Source organism: Xenopus tropicalis, chromosome 3, assembly GCF_000004195.4.
Source record: "Xenopus tropicalis strain Nigerian chromosome 3, UCB_Xtro_10.0, whole genome shotgun sequence".
Lineage (NCBI taxonomy): Eukaryota > Metazoa > Chordata > Amphibia > Anura > Pipidae > Xenopus > Xenopus tropicalis.
This window is the reverse complement of record NC_030679.2, coordinates 8,743,958-8,759,948: the sequence shown is the minus strand read 5'-3', so window position 1 is coordinate 8,759,948 and position 15,991 is coordinate 8,743,958. Positions and strand designations below refer to the sequence as shown.

The 15,991-nt window shown below is 45.9% G+C and overlaps 1 protein-coding gene across 1 annotated transcript in view; it reads left to right on the top strand.

Annotated features, from left to right (window-relative positions):
- The window catches only part of cecr2 (CECR2, histone acetyl-lysine reader), a 31,339-nt gene extending 18,171 nt beyond the window's left edge, over window positions 1-13,168 (top strand). The window contains exons 4-19 of the mRNA XM_031898593.1: window positions 835-968; window positions 1,911-1,997; window positions 2,261-2,313; window positions 2,426-2,592; window positions 4,008-4,088; window positions 4,185-4,320; window positions 4,475-4,604; window positions 4,721-4,764; window positions 5,056-5,147; window positions 5,865-5,991; window positions 6,679-7,031; window positions 7,892-8,017; window positions 8,102-8,660; window positions 8,807-9,923; window positions 10,235-10,325; window positions 11,090-13,168. Of these exons, the coding sequence (XP_031754453.1) occupies window positions 835-968; window positions 1,911-1,997; window positions 2,261-2,313; window positions 2,426-2,592; window positions 4,008-4,088; window positions 4,185-4,320; window positions 4,475-4,604; window positions 4,721-4,764; window positions 5,056-5,147; window positions 5,865-5,991; window positions 6,679-7,031; window positions 7,892-8,017; window positions 8,102-8,660; window positions 8,807-9,923; window positions 10,235-10,325; window positions 11,090-11,107 (3,315 nt within the window). The 3' untranslated portion in view covers window positions 11,108-13,168. The remainder of the gene's footprint in view (window positions 1-834; window positions 969-1,910; window positions 1,998-2,260; window positions 2,314-2,425; window positions 2,593-4,007; window positions 4,089-4,184; window positions 4,321-4,474; window positions 4,605-4,720; window positions 4,765-5,055; window positions 5,148-5,864; window positions 5,992-6,678; window positions 7,032-7,891; window positions 8,018-8,101; window positions 8,661-8,806; window positions 9,924-10,234; window positions 10,326-11,089) is intronic.
- The last annotated feature ends 2,823 nt before the right edge of the window (window positions 13,169-15,991 follow it).

Sequence of the window (15,991 nt, the reverse complement as noted above, 5' to 3'; positions counted from 1 at the left end):
TTATCAGCCCGTGTAGGGGCACTAACGACGAGCCTGCCTGACCGATATCTGGCCTGACATCGGGCAGATATCGATTGGGCAGGTTAGAAAATCTAGTCTGATCAGGGGCCACATCGGATCATTGATGCGGTCCCCGAACCGACTGCGCCTATTCCAGTTGATATAATTGGATCGTTTGGCCCCAGGGCCAAACAAACCAATTAGCCTAAATTCCCCTGATATCGCCCACCCGTAGGTGGGGATATCGGGAGAAGATCTGCTCGCTTGGCGACCTTGCCAGGTGAGCGGATCTTTACGTGTATGCCTGGGGGGCAATAAACCCGTCATCTGTTTTCCCTGCGGACCTACATGGCATTTAAAGGGTAAGTCAGTTGTTTTTGTAATGGCAGACTGCTATTCGTCAGAGCCACCTGACTCAGCCTGTGCCTTCAGATACTTACCCCCATATGTAATAAAAGACACTAAGTTTCCCCAGGAGCAGAAACCCCCTAGCAACCAATAAGATCTTTGCTTTTAAACAGGTGACTAGTTAATTCTGCCTGCTGATTGGTTGCTATGGGTTATTGCTCATGGGCAAACTTAATACCATTTACATAACCCCATTAGAGACCACCTCTCCAAGGGGAGTCAGCCCCCCCAGTCTGGAAGCCACTGCCATTCTAAAGTGCCAGGTATTCTGTATAAATAATAGGTATGGGTATTATGTGCTGAGTATGAGAGTAGGCGTCAGTCGGTGTAACCAGCGTGTAGAGTAGTATCAGTACTCCCTGTACAATCACTGCTCTATATATATATATATATATATATATATATAACACTGTGTGTCTGTCTAAGGGTTTGGATGGAGACAGCCTTCGCGTGGAGCCTCTCGGGGAAGATTCCTCTGGGAATTTATACTGGTATTTCTATGGAACCCGACTGTATAAAGAGGAGCCTTCCTGGGAGAAGAGACAGCGCCTTCTGGAGCAGTAAGATTTCTACTAGACTCAATACATTACCTTAGTTATTTGTTGCTAGGCTAATAAACTTCATACAGTATATAAGTTCTCATTCCTTCTCTGTATATTTGTATTTATACATATGGGTAGGAGGTGCCATAGTGTTTCCCTTAGACAGTACAGTATGGGGGTACAGCTTATTGTGTGCCCAGAACATTCCTTCTCTGTATATTTGTATTTATACATATGGGTAGGGGGTGCCATAGTGTTTCCCTTAGACAGTACAGTATGGGGGTACAGCTTATTGTGTGCCCAGAACATTCCTTCTCTGTATATTTGTATTTATACATATGGGTAGGGGGTGCCATAGTGTTTCCCTTAGACAGTACAGTATGGGGGTACAGCTTATTGTGTGCCCAGAACATTCCTTCTCTGTATATTTGTATTTATACATATGGGTAGGGGGTGCCATAGTGTTTCCCTTAGACAGTACAGTATGGGGGTACAGCTTATTGTGTGCCCAGAACATTCCTTCTCTGTATATTTGTATTTATACATATGGGTAGGAGGTGCCATAGTGTTTCCCTTAGACAGTACAGTATGGGGGTACAGCTTATTGTGTGCCCAGAACATTCCTTCTCTGTATATTTGTATTTATACATATGGGTAGGGGGTGCCATAGTGTTTCCCTTAGACAGTACAGTATGGGGGTACAGCTTATTGTGTGCCCAGAACATTCCTTCTCTGTATATTTGTATTTATACATATGGGTAGGGGGTGCCATAGTGTTTCCCTTAGACAGTACAGTATGGGGGTACAGCTTATTGTGTGCCCAGAACATTCCTTCTCTGTATATTTGTATTTATACATATGGGTAGGAGGTGCCATAGTGTTTCCCTTAGACAGTACAGTATGGGGGTAGAGCTTATTGTGTGCCCAGAACATTCAAATCCTTCTTTTTTTTTTTTTTAGGGCATCCAAGAACCAAGAGAAACCGGTTCGGAAGAGGGGGCGCCCACCCAAAAAGAAGAAGCCAGTGGAAGAAGAGCTTTTGCTCAGGTACAAAACCCAAAACCTGTCCCATGTCTGTTACAAGGGCGACCTATACAGAACTTTTATGTACATGCCAAGCCACTAAACCCATTGGAAAGAAGCACTTTGGACTGTTTATATTTCTATAAATGTAATGTAAATACAATTGGCATTTTCCACGTTGAGAGAATAAAGGCAAAGCTAAACCTCACATAGAGACTGCTCACCCTGTAACTGGAGTTCATTTTATAGGATAATTTCGGTGGTACTTACCCTTTAATCCCTTACAGTGAGAAAATGGACCCCAAGCCCCCAGTTGTGGATGAAATATCAGACATGAAAGGTACTGGTACCATATATCACTGCTTGTCCCTCAATACGTATGTCCTGTCAGTCCAAATGGGGGTGCTTTGCCCCTTTCCCGTGATTAACTAAGGATTTTGTCTTCCGTGCAGGCTGTTCCCCCGGCGAGGGCTCCTGGTCGCTCCTATGCCAGACGGAGCAGGAATGGAGGGAAGTCACGGACAGCTTCCGGGATAAGGTGTCCCATAATGAGCGTCAGCTCTACAAGCTCCTGAGCGAGGAATTCCTTCCCGAAATCTGTAACATGATCTCCCAGAAGGTCAGTTCCCTCATCAGTACCTGGTGACTGGGTGGGGTCGGAGTTATTGCGCTCATAGCCTGTACAGAGAGATACCATAAAACTATTGCACATAGGGATTCCCCTGTACTAAGCACAATTCAGCAGGAACAGCCCCCTAAGTTTGCTCATAGCCTGTACAGAGAGATACCATAAAACTATGGCACATAGGGATTCCCCTGTACTAAGCACAATTCAGCAGGAACAACCCCCTAAGTTTGCTCATAGCCTGTACAGAGAGATACCATAAAACTTTGGCACATAGGGATTCCCCTGTACTAAGCACAATTCAGCAGGAACAGTCCCCTAAGTTTGCTCATAGCCTGTACAGAGAGATACCATAAAACTATGGCACATAGGGATTCCCCTGTACTAAGCACAATTCAGCAGGAACAGTCCCCTAAGTTTGCCCATAGCCTGTACAGAGAGATACCATAAAACTATGGCAGCATAGGGATTCCCCTGTACTAAGCACAATTCAGCAGGAACAGCCCCCTAAGTTTGCTCATAGCCTGTACAGAGAGATACCATAAAACTATGGCACATAGGGATTCCCCTGTACTAAGCACAATTCAGCAGGAACAGCCCCCTAAGTTTGCTCATAGCCTGTGCAGAGAGATACCATAAAACTATGGCACATAGGGATTCCCCTGTACAAAGCACAATTCAGCAGGAACAGCCCCCTAAGTTTGCTCATAGCCTGTACAGAGAGATACCATAAAACTATGGCACATAGGGATTCCCCTGTACTAAGCACAATTCAGCAGGAACAGTCCCCTAAGTTTGCTCATAGCCTGTACAGAGAGATACCATAAAACTATGGCACATAGGGATTCCCCTGTACTAAGCACAATTCAGCAGGAACAGTCCCCTAAGTTTGCCCATAGCCTGTACAGAGAGATACCATAAAACTATGGCAGCATAGGGATTCCCCTGTACTAAGCACAATTCAGCAGGAACAGCCCCCTAAGTTTGCTCATAGCCTGTACAGAGAGATACCATAAAACTATGGCACATAGGGATTCCCCTGTACTAAGCACAATTCAGCAGGAACAGCCCCCTAAGTTTGCTCATAGCCTGTGCAGAGAGATACCATAAAACTATGGCAGCATAGGGATTCCCCTGTACAAAGCACAATTCAGCAGGAACAGCCCCCTAAGTTTGCTCATAGCCTGTACAGAGAGATACCATAAAACTATGGCACATAGGGATTCCCCTGTACTAAGCACAATTCAGCAGGAACAGCCCCCTAAGTTTGCCCATAGCCTATACAGAGAGATACCATAAAACTATGGCACATAGGGATTCCCCTGTACTAAGCACAATTCAGCAGGAACAGCCCCCTAAGTTTGCTCATAGCCTGTACAGAGAGATACCATAAAACTATTTCCTTCCAGGAAACAAAGATCCAAAAGGAACAAGCAGAGATTGCTTCCAAGCGGTTATCGGAACGTTCTGGGCTCCGGGATCCTGAGCAGGTGAGGATGAAGGTGGCGTGGGGCTAAATTATCCCACAATCCTCCTACATAATAACAGTTGAGGTCTTACGTGACTTGTTAATACTGTTTCTTTAGGACCACAATCCTCTGGGAGGCCACGAGGGAGATGAGGAGAGGCGCCTGCTGCTGGCCGTGCAGAGGAAGGAGCAAGAGCTTCGGCTGAAGGAGGAGAGAAAGAGAGCGATGGCAGAGAGGGTGAAGTCTGTGGAAGGTGAGAGTCCGGCCCGATTGGGTCCTTAAGCAGCACTAATCTTCCATTAGTCCAACTGCTGAAGGACAGAAGAACGAACTGATACTAAACCTATGGTTGCTATGGGTTACTGAGTTGGTTACGGAGTCTAATCTGATTTTTTCCTCCCATGCAGATCGTGCCCAGAGGAGGAAGCTGAGGGAGGAACGCGCTTGGCTCCTGTCCCAGGGCAAACAGCTCCCCCCAGAACTCCGGCACCTGGAACCCAGATCCCCAGTGGAAACGGACTACGGAACCGGAGACCTGTGAGTATGGCGGAGGCTTATGGGTGCCGGGTACCAGTGGGGGGGCAATTTAACTCTGATTCTAAAAGCCTTTTCACTGATTCCTACCCCTCTCCTGTCTCTATTTCCCCATTTAGATTTAGCTTTGAGCTGGACGATCATTACACAGCAATGTACAAAGGTGAGTTGGTTTCTTCCTACATGACTAGAACAGCAGTCCCACTCTGCTTTATGGCAGGGATTCTAGAGAATAGGTGAAAGGCAGAAACAATTCCCCTGTTTTTCAAAACAACATTTACAACACTGCTGCCTGGAGAGACCTGTGGTAAGATTTAGGTACAGCCAACGAAATCACTGCACTTTTTATTCATTTTATGCCTTTTATATGTAAAAAAAACACCATTAGTCTCTGTATGTCTCAGCAGCTCCCCCTGTTGTCCTCTTACTGATTGTTACATGTTGTTTCCTACAGTTCTGGATGCAGTGAAAGCACACAAGGATTCTTGGCCATTTCTGGAACCAGTTGATGAATCCTATGCCCCTAATTACTACAACATCATTACGGTAATGTGAATTAGGATGTATCCCACTCCCCATACTCAGCAGTATGGTATACTATTATTAATTTTATTATTATTATTATTATTATTATTATTAGCATTTATTTATAAAGCGCCAACATACCCCGCAGCGCTGTACAATAAGTGGGTTTCATACATTGGACATACAGAGTAACATATAAAGCAACCAATAACCGATACAGGAGGTGAAGAGAGCCCTGCCCAAAAGAGCTTACACTCTACAAGGAGTAACATATAAAGCAATCAATAACCGATACAGGAGGGGAAGAGAGCCCTGCCCAAAAGAGCTTACTATCCCTATATCTGGATTTTATAAATATATAATATAGATTGTAAGCTCTACGGGCAGGGACCTCCATCCTCTTGTGTCTTTGACTCTTAACTTATTGCAACTGTATCTTGTATTTATTTGTATTTATGGTTATACTTTGTATTTTTGTATTTATCTATTTAACCCCCTGTTTGTATTAATGTATTCTACTGTACAGTGCTGGGTACATAAGTAGCACTTTATAAATAAAGATATACATACATACATAATTGCCAAGCTGCAAACTCTGTTTTAGTTATAGCTTGCCCTATTCCTGTTACCCAGTGAACAGTTCGTTAATACCTCTAACACCAAAGTTCAATTATGCATTTAACGCTCTTCAAGCAATGTTCCCTTTGTGCTAACGTGTGCTTTTCTGCCCCAACACAGTGCCCAATGGATCTGTCCAGGGTGGAGCAGAGGCTCTGTTCTGGGTACTATCTCACCAAGGAGCAGTTTGTCAATGACATGAAAATCATATTTAAGAACTGTGCCAAATACAATGGCCAGGACAGTGGTAAGTAGTGCCTGAAGTAGCTATATGTGTGCCCAGAACATTCCTTCTCTGTATATTTGTATTTATACATATGGGTAGGAGGTGCCATAGTGTTTCCCTTAGACAGTACAGTATGGGGGTACAGCTTATTGTGTGCCCAGAACATTCCTTCTCTGTATATTTGTATTTATACATATGGGTAGGAGGTGCCATAGTGTTTCCCTTAGACAGTACAGTATGGGGGTACAGCTTATTGTGTGCCCAGAACATTCCTTCTCTGTATATTTGTATTTATACATATGGGTAGGAGGTGCCATAGTGTTTCCCTTAGACAGTACAGTATGGGGGTACAGCTTATTGTGTGCCCAGAACATTCCTTCTCTGTATATTTGTATTTATACATATGGGTAGGAGGTGCCATAGTGTTTCCCTTAGACAGTACAGTATGGGGGTACAGCTTATTGTGTGCCCAGAACATTCCTTCTCTGTATATTTGTATTTATACATATGGGTAGGGGGTGCCATAGTGTTTCCCTTAGACAGTACAGTATGGGGGTACAGCTTATTGTGTGCCCAGAACATTCCTTCTCTGTGTATTTGTATTTATACATATGGGTAGGAGGTGCCATAGTGTTTCCCTTAGACAGTACAGTATGGGTGTACAGATTATTGTGTGCTGAGGTTCCCTATACATGTGACTCGTTACAGAATACACAGAGATGGCAGATAACCTGGAGCGCTGCTTTAAGAAGGCCATGCTCAAGCACCTGCCTGAGGACGAGGGGGAGTCAGACGGAGAAACGTGGATTCACGTGGAGGAGAAGGAGAGGCCTTTGAAGCGGAAGAGTCTTGGGAGGCGCTCTAAGGTGGGGGGCTGGCAGAAGAGCAGAGATGACAGTGAGAGGAAAAGGCAATCAAGCGAAAGCAGCAGAGCCAGTCCTTCCACACCAAGACAGGAGGAAAGTGAGAGGCATTATGGTCCCCCGGCTATGGCATCACCATACCCACACCAGCTGCACTACGGGGGCATGGCCCGGCAGTCCCTACATCCAAGGGACATGGTAAGCCAATGTCTCACAGGCTAACTGCCGACTCTTAGGGGCTGATTTACTAACCCACGAATCCGACCCGAATTGGAAAAGTTCCGACTTGAAAACGAACATTTTGCGACTTTTTCGTATGTTTTGCGATTTTTTCGGATTCTGTACGAATTTTTCGTTACCAATACGATTTTTGCGTAAAAACGCGAGTTTTTCGTATCCATTACGAAAGTTGCGTAAAAAGTTGCGCATTTTTCGTAGCGTTAAAACTTCCGCGAAAAGTTGCGCATTTTTCGTAGCGTTAAAACTTCCGCGAAAAGTTGCGCATTTTTCGTAGCGTTAAAACTTAACGCTACGAAAAATGCGCAACTTTTCGCGGAAGTTTTAACGCTACGCAAAATGCGCAACTTTTTACGCAACTTTCGTAATGGATAGGAAAACTCGCGTTTTTACGCAAAAATCGTATTGGATCCGAAAAATTCGTAAAGAATCCGAAAAAATCGCAAAACATACGAAAAAATCGCAAAGTACCGATCATTACGAAAAAAACGCAATCGGACTCCATTCGACCCGTTCGTGGGTAAGTAAATCAGCCCCTTAGTGTCACTTAAGGGCTAACCAGTTCATTGGAAAATAAAAAGCTTTAGCTCAGGTTCTAGATCCTATCTGCTTAGCTGGGCAGGCTCACTTCTGTTCAGTTGTTTTATTGGACACATGGAGAGTTGGGCGGAGCCACTGCATTATGACTGATTTGTGCAGCCGAACATGGTGACTGAAAAGGGAGTCTGCCCAGCTTGATAGGTAGGATTTTCAGCACTGATACGGTTAATGTGTACTGACCTAAATACAAATTGCCTTTGTCTGTCCGTCCGTATAAACAGCCGTCGGCCCCTGGAATGCAGGCGCCGCTGAGGAGTTCGGAGCCCGGCCTTAGTTACGGAGCACTTAGATTTCCAGAACCGCAACTTGGGGATCCCGTACAGCAAACCCAAAGCTACAGAACTCAGGTAATGCAGAACTGGGTTGTGATGTGTGGAGAGGGGAGACCCTATGATGCCCCATATATTAACCCTGATGTTGTCTTGTTGCAGGCCTCTCCTGACGTTCCGGAAGCATCGGACAGTAACCCTGCCAATTTCAGACATTCCCGTGGCCCCCATGTCCCGCCCAACTCTGCCAGAATGAGCGGCCCCTCACAGGAAGGCGGGCGTTTGTACCCTCAAGCACAATACCCCATGGGATACATGCCCCAGATGAGACCCGGCCTCCCAGATGGTAGAGTTCCTCCTCAAGGCCCTGGCTCTGCACCATTTCAATTAGGGCAGCCATCTGCTGCTTGGAATGGAAATTGTCCTCCAAGGCCTCAACAGTATGGGGCCCCTATGGACCCACGCATGGTGAGGCCCCCTGACTCCGTGTGCAATGGGAGGAATACATTTGGCTCAGCTGGGAATTCCATGATGGACAGTCCAGAGATGGTGGCCATGCAAAGACTTTCATCCCTTTCTGGTCCTCCAAGCTCTGCATACCCCCTGCCTCTAGGACCTGCACCCTATCCGCCCTCTGGGGCACCGGGAACAATGAATGGGCCAGATATGTGCCAGCCCTCTGCTGTGAATCGAGCAAAAACAACTGCTCCAGGAGATAAAGGTAGGTATCCATGCCCGACCCTTCCTATATCTTCAGTTAGAGAATTAGATCAACATGTAGCCAATCCGAGTCCTGGCATTAGAATTCCCAAAAGCTGGTATAACCTATTAGAGCTGCTTTTCATTGCGTTTGTATTTCATTTGCAGCTTCGTCACCAGGCGATTCCAAACCCAAGTCCCCTCCCACTGCTCCAACACAAGCCCTAATGAATGGGGATGACGGTCCTTCGCCTTTGCCACAAGTCCCTCCGCCAAACCAAGGGAATCCAGGCGTTGGCGCCTTCAGAGATCAGGAAAAGCAATGGGGTCCCACAGGTGGAACCCAGGATGGGGCCAGCTCAGCACCCCACCAGGGCCCAAATAATGCAGTGGAAGGGACAGCAGAAGTTGGGCAATCAAAGGAATCTTTGAAGGAGGCCCCAAAGAGCGAGCCGATAACAGCCCCTAGGAAGGATGTGGCTCGCCCCCAGCCAGGGGCAGAGACAGTCAGTAACTTGGCAACCTTGTTATCCACTGCTTCCCACAATCCTGGGGTCGTTAGGCCTCCAGGGGCATATCCTTCACCCTTTCCACCCCAGAGATATGGTAACGGACATCCTCAAATTGCACCAGGGTCATATCCCAGGTACCCCCATCAGGATCCGTCTTATCCTTACCAACGGCACCCACAGCAAGGGCATCCACCCTACCAGCCTTATCAGCAGCCTCCTTATTACCCTCGGGAATATACACGCTGGCCCCAGCCTCCTCAGCAGAGAGGTACCTATCCTCACCCAGGGCCCCCCCAAAATCTGCAGGGAATGGGGGAACTGAGGAGCTTACTAATGTCCCCTCTGCTGGAAGGAGAGCCAAAGGCTGTGCCAGGGGAGGCCAAAGTGCAGGCAGAGGAGGAAGGACAAAGGAGTGAAGGAGGATCAGACAGACCTGAGAGCCCCAAACAATTCCTGGACTTGGACAGTCACAAGAGACAGTGTGGCAGTTTTGGGTATGAAGGGCCGCAGCCTTGGGGTAATGGCAACTTCCGTCCCCATCCTAATGTTATGCCTCAGCCTCCCTATCCACCTCAGCACCATTACCGGCCTCAGGGCTACCCTCAGCCACCAATGCATGCCCCGCGGCATCCTGGTCATGCCGAGACTAACGGCCATGCTGCTCTGCGGCCTGGCTACCAGAACCTGGATCACAACAGAGGACACTTTCAGGCTGTCATGATGGAGCAAAGTGGCAACATGCCCCCTTTCCAGAACATGTACCGACCCCAGCGGTGAGTATGGGGCCAAGTCTGCTTCTGAGCTTTGTTTTGGTAGCTGGCTTCTCCAGTTCCTACTGAACTACATCTCCCAACATTCTCTGTTAACGACTGAAAAGTCCCATGAGTGCTCTGTGTTCTACATGCTGATATTTGGGCCTTTTTTGCCTTTTTTGGGGGGTGAGTGAGCTGCCTTTCAAGACAGATGTTATTGGCTGAGGATGCTGGGATCTGTGGTTCAATAGTAGAGTTACCCATCTCTATAATGGAGATTTATTGTTTCACTACAGGTTTATGTTTTAATCTCCCTCCATCTCCCTGTACAGGATGAACTTCCAAATGCAGCCTCCAGCCTTCCCCAAAGCCACTGGGCAAGGGGACATGGTACAGAAGCCCCCATCCATGCCGCAGGACCAGGTAAGGGGCACAGTGTGATCCCATAGGCACAGATGGGTCAGTACTAGGCCAAGGCTCTTAAAGGCACCTCCCTGGCAAAAATGCTCTGCACTCCCCTAATCCAACACCAGAGGGCATGTAACAAGCCAGAACCCACTAATACTGAGTTTGTAGGCTTGTTGAGCCATTCCTCTGTTCCTTGAGCTCATTACATTTAGTGTAAGTAGATAAATATATATTGTAGTTACTGACCCCCCCCCCCCCCATCCCACCCACAACTCTATACCTACCTTGTGGTGCTTTTCCCTCAGTATGGGAATCTCTTCTTAAAGCCAGATAATTGTATAGAACTCTCAATATTTTACTTAATCAACACCACAGGGCAGGTAATAGATCAAGTGGCAAGGCCAAAGGGGTTTTTATGATCACCCTTGGTGACTCCTAATATGCTTATCATTTACAGTAGGGGGTACATTATCCCTTATAATACATGAGTGATACTCAGCGTTCCCTGTATAACTCAGCCTGCAGCCTTGTGCCTTTATATGGGCACAGAACCCCTCAGTGACTGCTAATATCCTTATCATTTACAGTAGGGGGTACATTATCCCTTATAATACATGAGTGATACTCAGCGTTCCCTGTATAACTCAGCCTGCAGCCTTGTGCCTTTATATGGGCACAGAACCCCTCAGTGACTGCTAATATCCTTATCATTTACAGTAGGGGGTACATTATCCCTTATGAGCACCAACTGATCCTCTTGTTAATTTAATTCTTTGCAGCAGGCAACTTGTGAGTGAATATCAGGAAGACCGGTGAGTGCACTCACTTCAAACAAGGCCTTGGATCACTGCCGCCCCGTGATGCCGTAGCCTTGGCTGGCCTGTGCCTTCAGGGACTCTCTTCCAAGTACCCTCCACCCTACACGGCCACTGCAGGACCTTGCTGCCATCTTACACTGTAAATCGGAACACGCCTGTCCTTCCCAAGGTGGCACTGAGGACAGGGCATCTCAGGAAATTTGAGTGGCGTTCTTGCGCCTTCTCTTGTCTGTTTACACACTCAATTTTGCTGCCTTTTTTTTTTTTTCTTCTTCGTTCTTTGTGTTAGTTTTAATTATTTTCTGATTTTGACGAATGTATTGTACAGAGTTTGCCCCCCTATCCCCTAATGTGTCTGATATGAGTTCCTCTGTGTATGAAGAAATCATTAAGGCTGGTGGGTCTGTTTAGTTCCCCTTTAGTGGAGACTGCCCTGGATACAATATTGGCATTGTTTTTCCTTTTTTTGGGTTGCCTTCCCCTTTAAAAGGATAAATTGATTGGCCAGTTTGTAGAATATAGTGCATATCAGAGCAGTGTCCATTGCTTATGAGGAGTTGAAGGCATTACTGTTATTAGCTGTATTTTCTTGCTGAGAATCATGGGAACTGTATGCCAAGAAGATGTTGTGTGTTAGAAATTGGCACAGCTGGTACTGACGTGTTATGGTTCTATCATCCAGTCCTGGTTCCGTAATGAAGCAAACCCAAACCCACTCTTAAGTACAAGGCTCTGCCAGCTGCAACCGACTTATTGCTTCTACCTCTATAAGATGGCAGTTGAAAAAATTCTTTTGCAGTTTGCATTAATTAAATATATTTTTCTAGTTTTCCAGATATTAATAGTTTTTACAATGGCAGTGAAACAACCGCACCAACTGCAATTTATTTCATCCCACCGACCAGTGGCAGAAACAGAACAAAGGAAACCCTTGTGGCATCAGGTGATCCATTCTCTGCTCACTAATTTCATTTTCTGCCGGCCGTATCCAGTTGGCCCAATGAACAGCAGGTGGCGCCGTTGTTCAGAGTTTATTATATTAACAGTGCAAAATGAAAAGACAGAAAAGAAATGACTCTTCCTGTGGAAGGTCCTATTCAGTATTCTGCAGTCTCACATTTTCAGTGCCGCTGTTATATAAAGGATAAGACTCATGAACTCCTATAGCAGAAGTAGCCGGACAAGCGATGTGCAAAAACAAAGCTCAGATGGAGCCATGGACTTTATTGTGCTCCGGGTTTTTCTACACTGTTACATCCTGCTGTGTTATGTATGAAATAAGGTCACGTGACAGGAAATGGGTGGTGCAAATAAAAATGACTCCCCCCTAATCTGTTGGACAGAAGAGCTAACAGTCAAATAGACACTTATGAACAATGCAGCAGAAGCCAGCTGACCTGGAGGAGAATAGTCTTCTGCTACATTATTTCAGATCCAGAACCACAGGACAGGAGAGGGGTAATGAAATACTGCTATTGAAGCCAATGCATTTACAGATAACTTTTAAAGAGTTTAAGTTCCCCTTGAGATCTGGGGGGTGTTTTGCTCAAAATGGGGGTTTGATGAGGTAATTCAGGTAGCTCTTTTGTCAGAATCTAAACATAGTTGGACTTTATTGTATGCCTAATACATTTTACCATCTCGTAAACAGCTGAAATATATATATATATATATATACTTTTTATAAAGCGACAGTTTTGATATTTGATCATGATTTATTTATACAGCCCCAGTTCATAAATCACAGAGAAACTCCTCAGACATTCCCAGAAAATGTGAATTTTTATTTATTGGTTTTTACAAATTTGTATATTTTGGGTTTTTCTTTTTCACACAACCACTTGTTACCTCAGCAGTCGGCGCTAAGTATGATAAATTGTTTTTGTTTTGTTTTTTTAATCTATTTTGACTGACCATTGCATTCATTTTTTTTTAATGTATAAGGAATTTGACATATGCGCGGGGGATAGTGAATTTTCACGGATTTGTTAATTTTGTATAAAGATGCGTTCTTAGAATAAACAGTTCTAAACAGTTTAATCAAAATGTGAGTGTTATTTGGCCACAGAGAGGGGAAAGGTTACATCAGGAAATGAAGGGGCAGAGCTGTGTCTTCCTGTTACAGTGAGAACTTGTCAGGTGATCAGGAAGTGAAACACAGAATATCACAAAATGGTGGCTCAAGGGAAAACATATAACAGGGCAATATTTACTGACGAGTATAAGACAATTTGATAAGATTAATTTAAAGTTCACTTATTAGGCCCAATCCAGTTTGACTATGGCCTGTCATTAGTTTAAATGGGAAATGACAGTACTGGGGACCTGGCTCTTATGCTGGATAAGGGGCAAATCCGTGTGACTCTGCATTGGAGCCAACCCTGCATGTTGAAAGCTTTTACCCACATTATAGCCGAGTATTAAAGCGACCGCACATGTGCCGGCCTGCTACATGGCATGTTTAGGTTTTCTAAGGCAGCACGTGGCTTTCACAGGCTGTAGCACTGTTACATTTATTAGTCACTTTTACCAATTTGCATCAGTCATCGGCAATACATATCCAGCAGGAACAGTGCGTGAGTCGGATGAATTAAGAATAGTTTGCCCTTAACCTAGAAACCATTGTGTCCTTCAGCATCAAAGGCACCAACAGTCCCTTCCCACAGGCTATTATCCCCCCACTGCTACTATAGGCACCATCTCTCCCTACTATACCTGCTATCCCACAGCCCCAGTCCCTTCCCAGAGGCTATTATCCCCCCACTGCTACTATAGGCACCATCTCTCCCTACTATACCTGCTATCCCACAGCCCCAGTCCCTTCCCAGAGGCTATTATCCCCCCACTGCTACTATAGGCACCATCTCTCCCTACTATACCTGCTATCCCACAGCCCCAGTCCCTTCCCAGAGGCTATTATCCCCCCACTGCTACTATAGGCACCATCTCTCCCTACTATACCTGCTATCCCACAGCCCCAGTCCCTTCCCAGAGGCTATTATCCCCCACTGCTACTATAGGCATCATCTCTCCCTACTATACCTGCTATCCCACAGCCCCAGTCCCTTCCCAGAGGCTATTATCCCCCCACTGCTACTATAGGCACCATCTCTCCCTACTATACCTGCTATCCCACAGCCCCAGTCCCTTCCCAGAGGCTATTATCCCCCCACTGCTACTATAGGCACCATCTCTCCCTACTATACCTGCTATCCCACAGTCCCAGTCCCTTCCCAGAGGCTATTATCCCACTGCTACTATAGGCACCATCTCTCCCTACTATACCTGCTATCCCACAGCCCCAGTCCCTTCCCAGAGGCTATTATCCCCCCCACTGCTACTATAGGCACCATCTCTCCCTACTATACCTGCTATCCCACAGTCCCAGTCCCTTCCCAGAGGCTATTATCCCACTGCTACTATAGGCACCATCTCTCCCTACTATACCTGCTATCCCACAGCCCCAGTCCCTTCCCAGAGGCTATTATCCCCCCACTGCTACTATAGGCACCATCTCTCCCTACTATACCTGCTATCCCACAGCCCCAGTCCCTTCCCAGAGGCTATTATCCCACTGCTACTATAGGCACCATCTCTCCCTACTATACCTGCTATCCCACAGCCCCAGTCCCTTCCCAGAGGCTATTATTCCCCCACTGCTACTATAGGCACCATCTCTCCCTACTATACCTGCTATCCCACAGCCCCAGTCCCTTCCCAGAGGCTATTATCCCACTGCTACTATAGGCACCATCTCTCCCTACTATACCTGCTATCCCACAGCCCCAGTCCCTTCCCAGAGGCTATTAGGCCTGTTGTTACTATAGGAACATTCAAGGTGGAGACAATGCGGTTGGTAATGAAATACAAATGCCTTCTCTTGGGAGTGGCTGCTTGACATGAATCCAATCCTTTGAGCTCATTATAATTTCATCCATGACTCCAGTTGAAGAAACAGTACTCTGTTCTGAGCCTGCCTGCTTACATTCCCTAGTTTCTTCAAAGGCATTTATTTTTGTGTTCTTAAGTTTCATCTTTCGTAATTGATTTGGAGCAGACAATGAGAACTGTTGAAATACATTTTATTTTATTTATCTTCTTTTAAATAATCAGCAACACACAAAGCGGTCCTTCCACTTTTTTTTAAAACACACATTACTTTTCTTGGTGCATGTCTCTTGGTCTCATTCCTAACCAGTATAGTTATTTTGAGCATAAAGCATTCTCTAGTGACAAATGTAGAATTGTACCTTCTGTAGAATTTATGTAAAATGCTTCCCCTGCTGTAGATGACACAAGCAGTTAGCAGTTCCGCTACAGGTATAGAGGTCTCTGTGACAGAATGCTCTGTTATACAGATAGCTAGAATCTCAGCCATAAAGCAGGGCAGGACTGCTGCTTACAATGGGGGGGATCAGATAGGATCTGTGCCACTGTGACAGAATGCTCTGTTATACAGATAGCTAGAATCTCAGCCATAAAGCAGGGCAGGACTGCTGCTTACAATGGGGGGGATCAGATAGGATCTGTGCCACTGTGACAGAATGTTCTGTTATACAGATAGCTAGAATCTCAGCCATAAAGCAGGGCAGGACTGCTGCTTACAATGGGGGGATCAGATAGGATCTGTGCCACTGTGACAGAATGCTCTGTTATACAGATAGCTAGAATCTCAGCCATAAAGCAGGGCAGGACTGCTGCTTACAATGGGGGGGATCAGATAGGATCTGTGCCACTGTGACAGAATGCTCTGTTATACAGATAGCTAGAATCTCAGCCATAAAGCAGGGCAGTAAATGACCCCTGGACATTCAAAGCAGAACCTGGGATTATCCCTAATACCATAACAAGACTCTGTAAGTC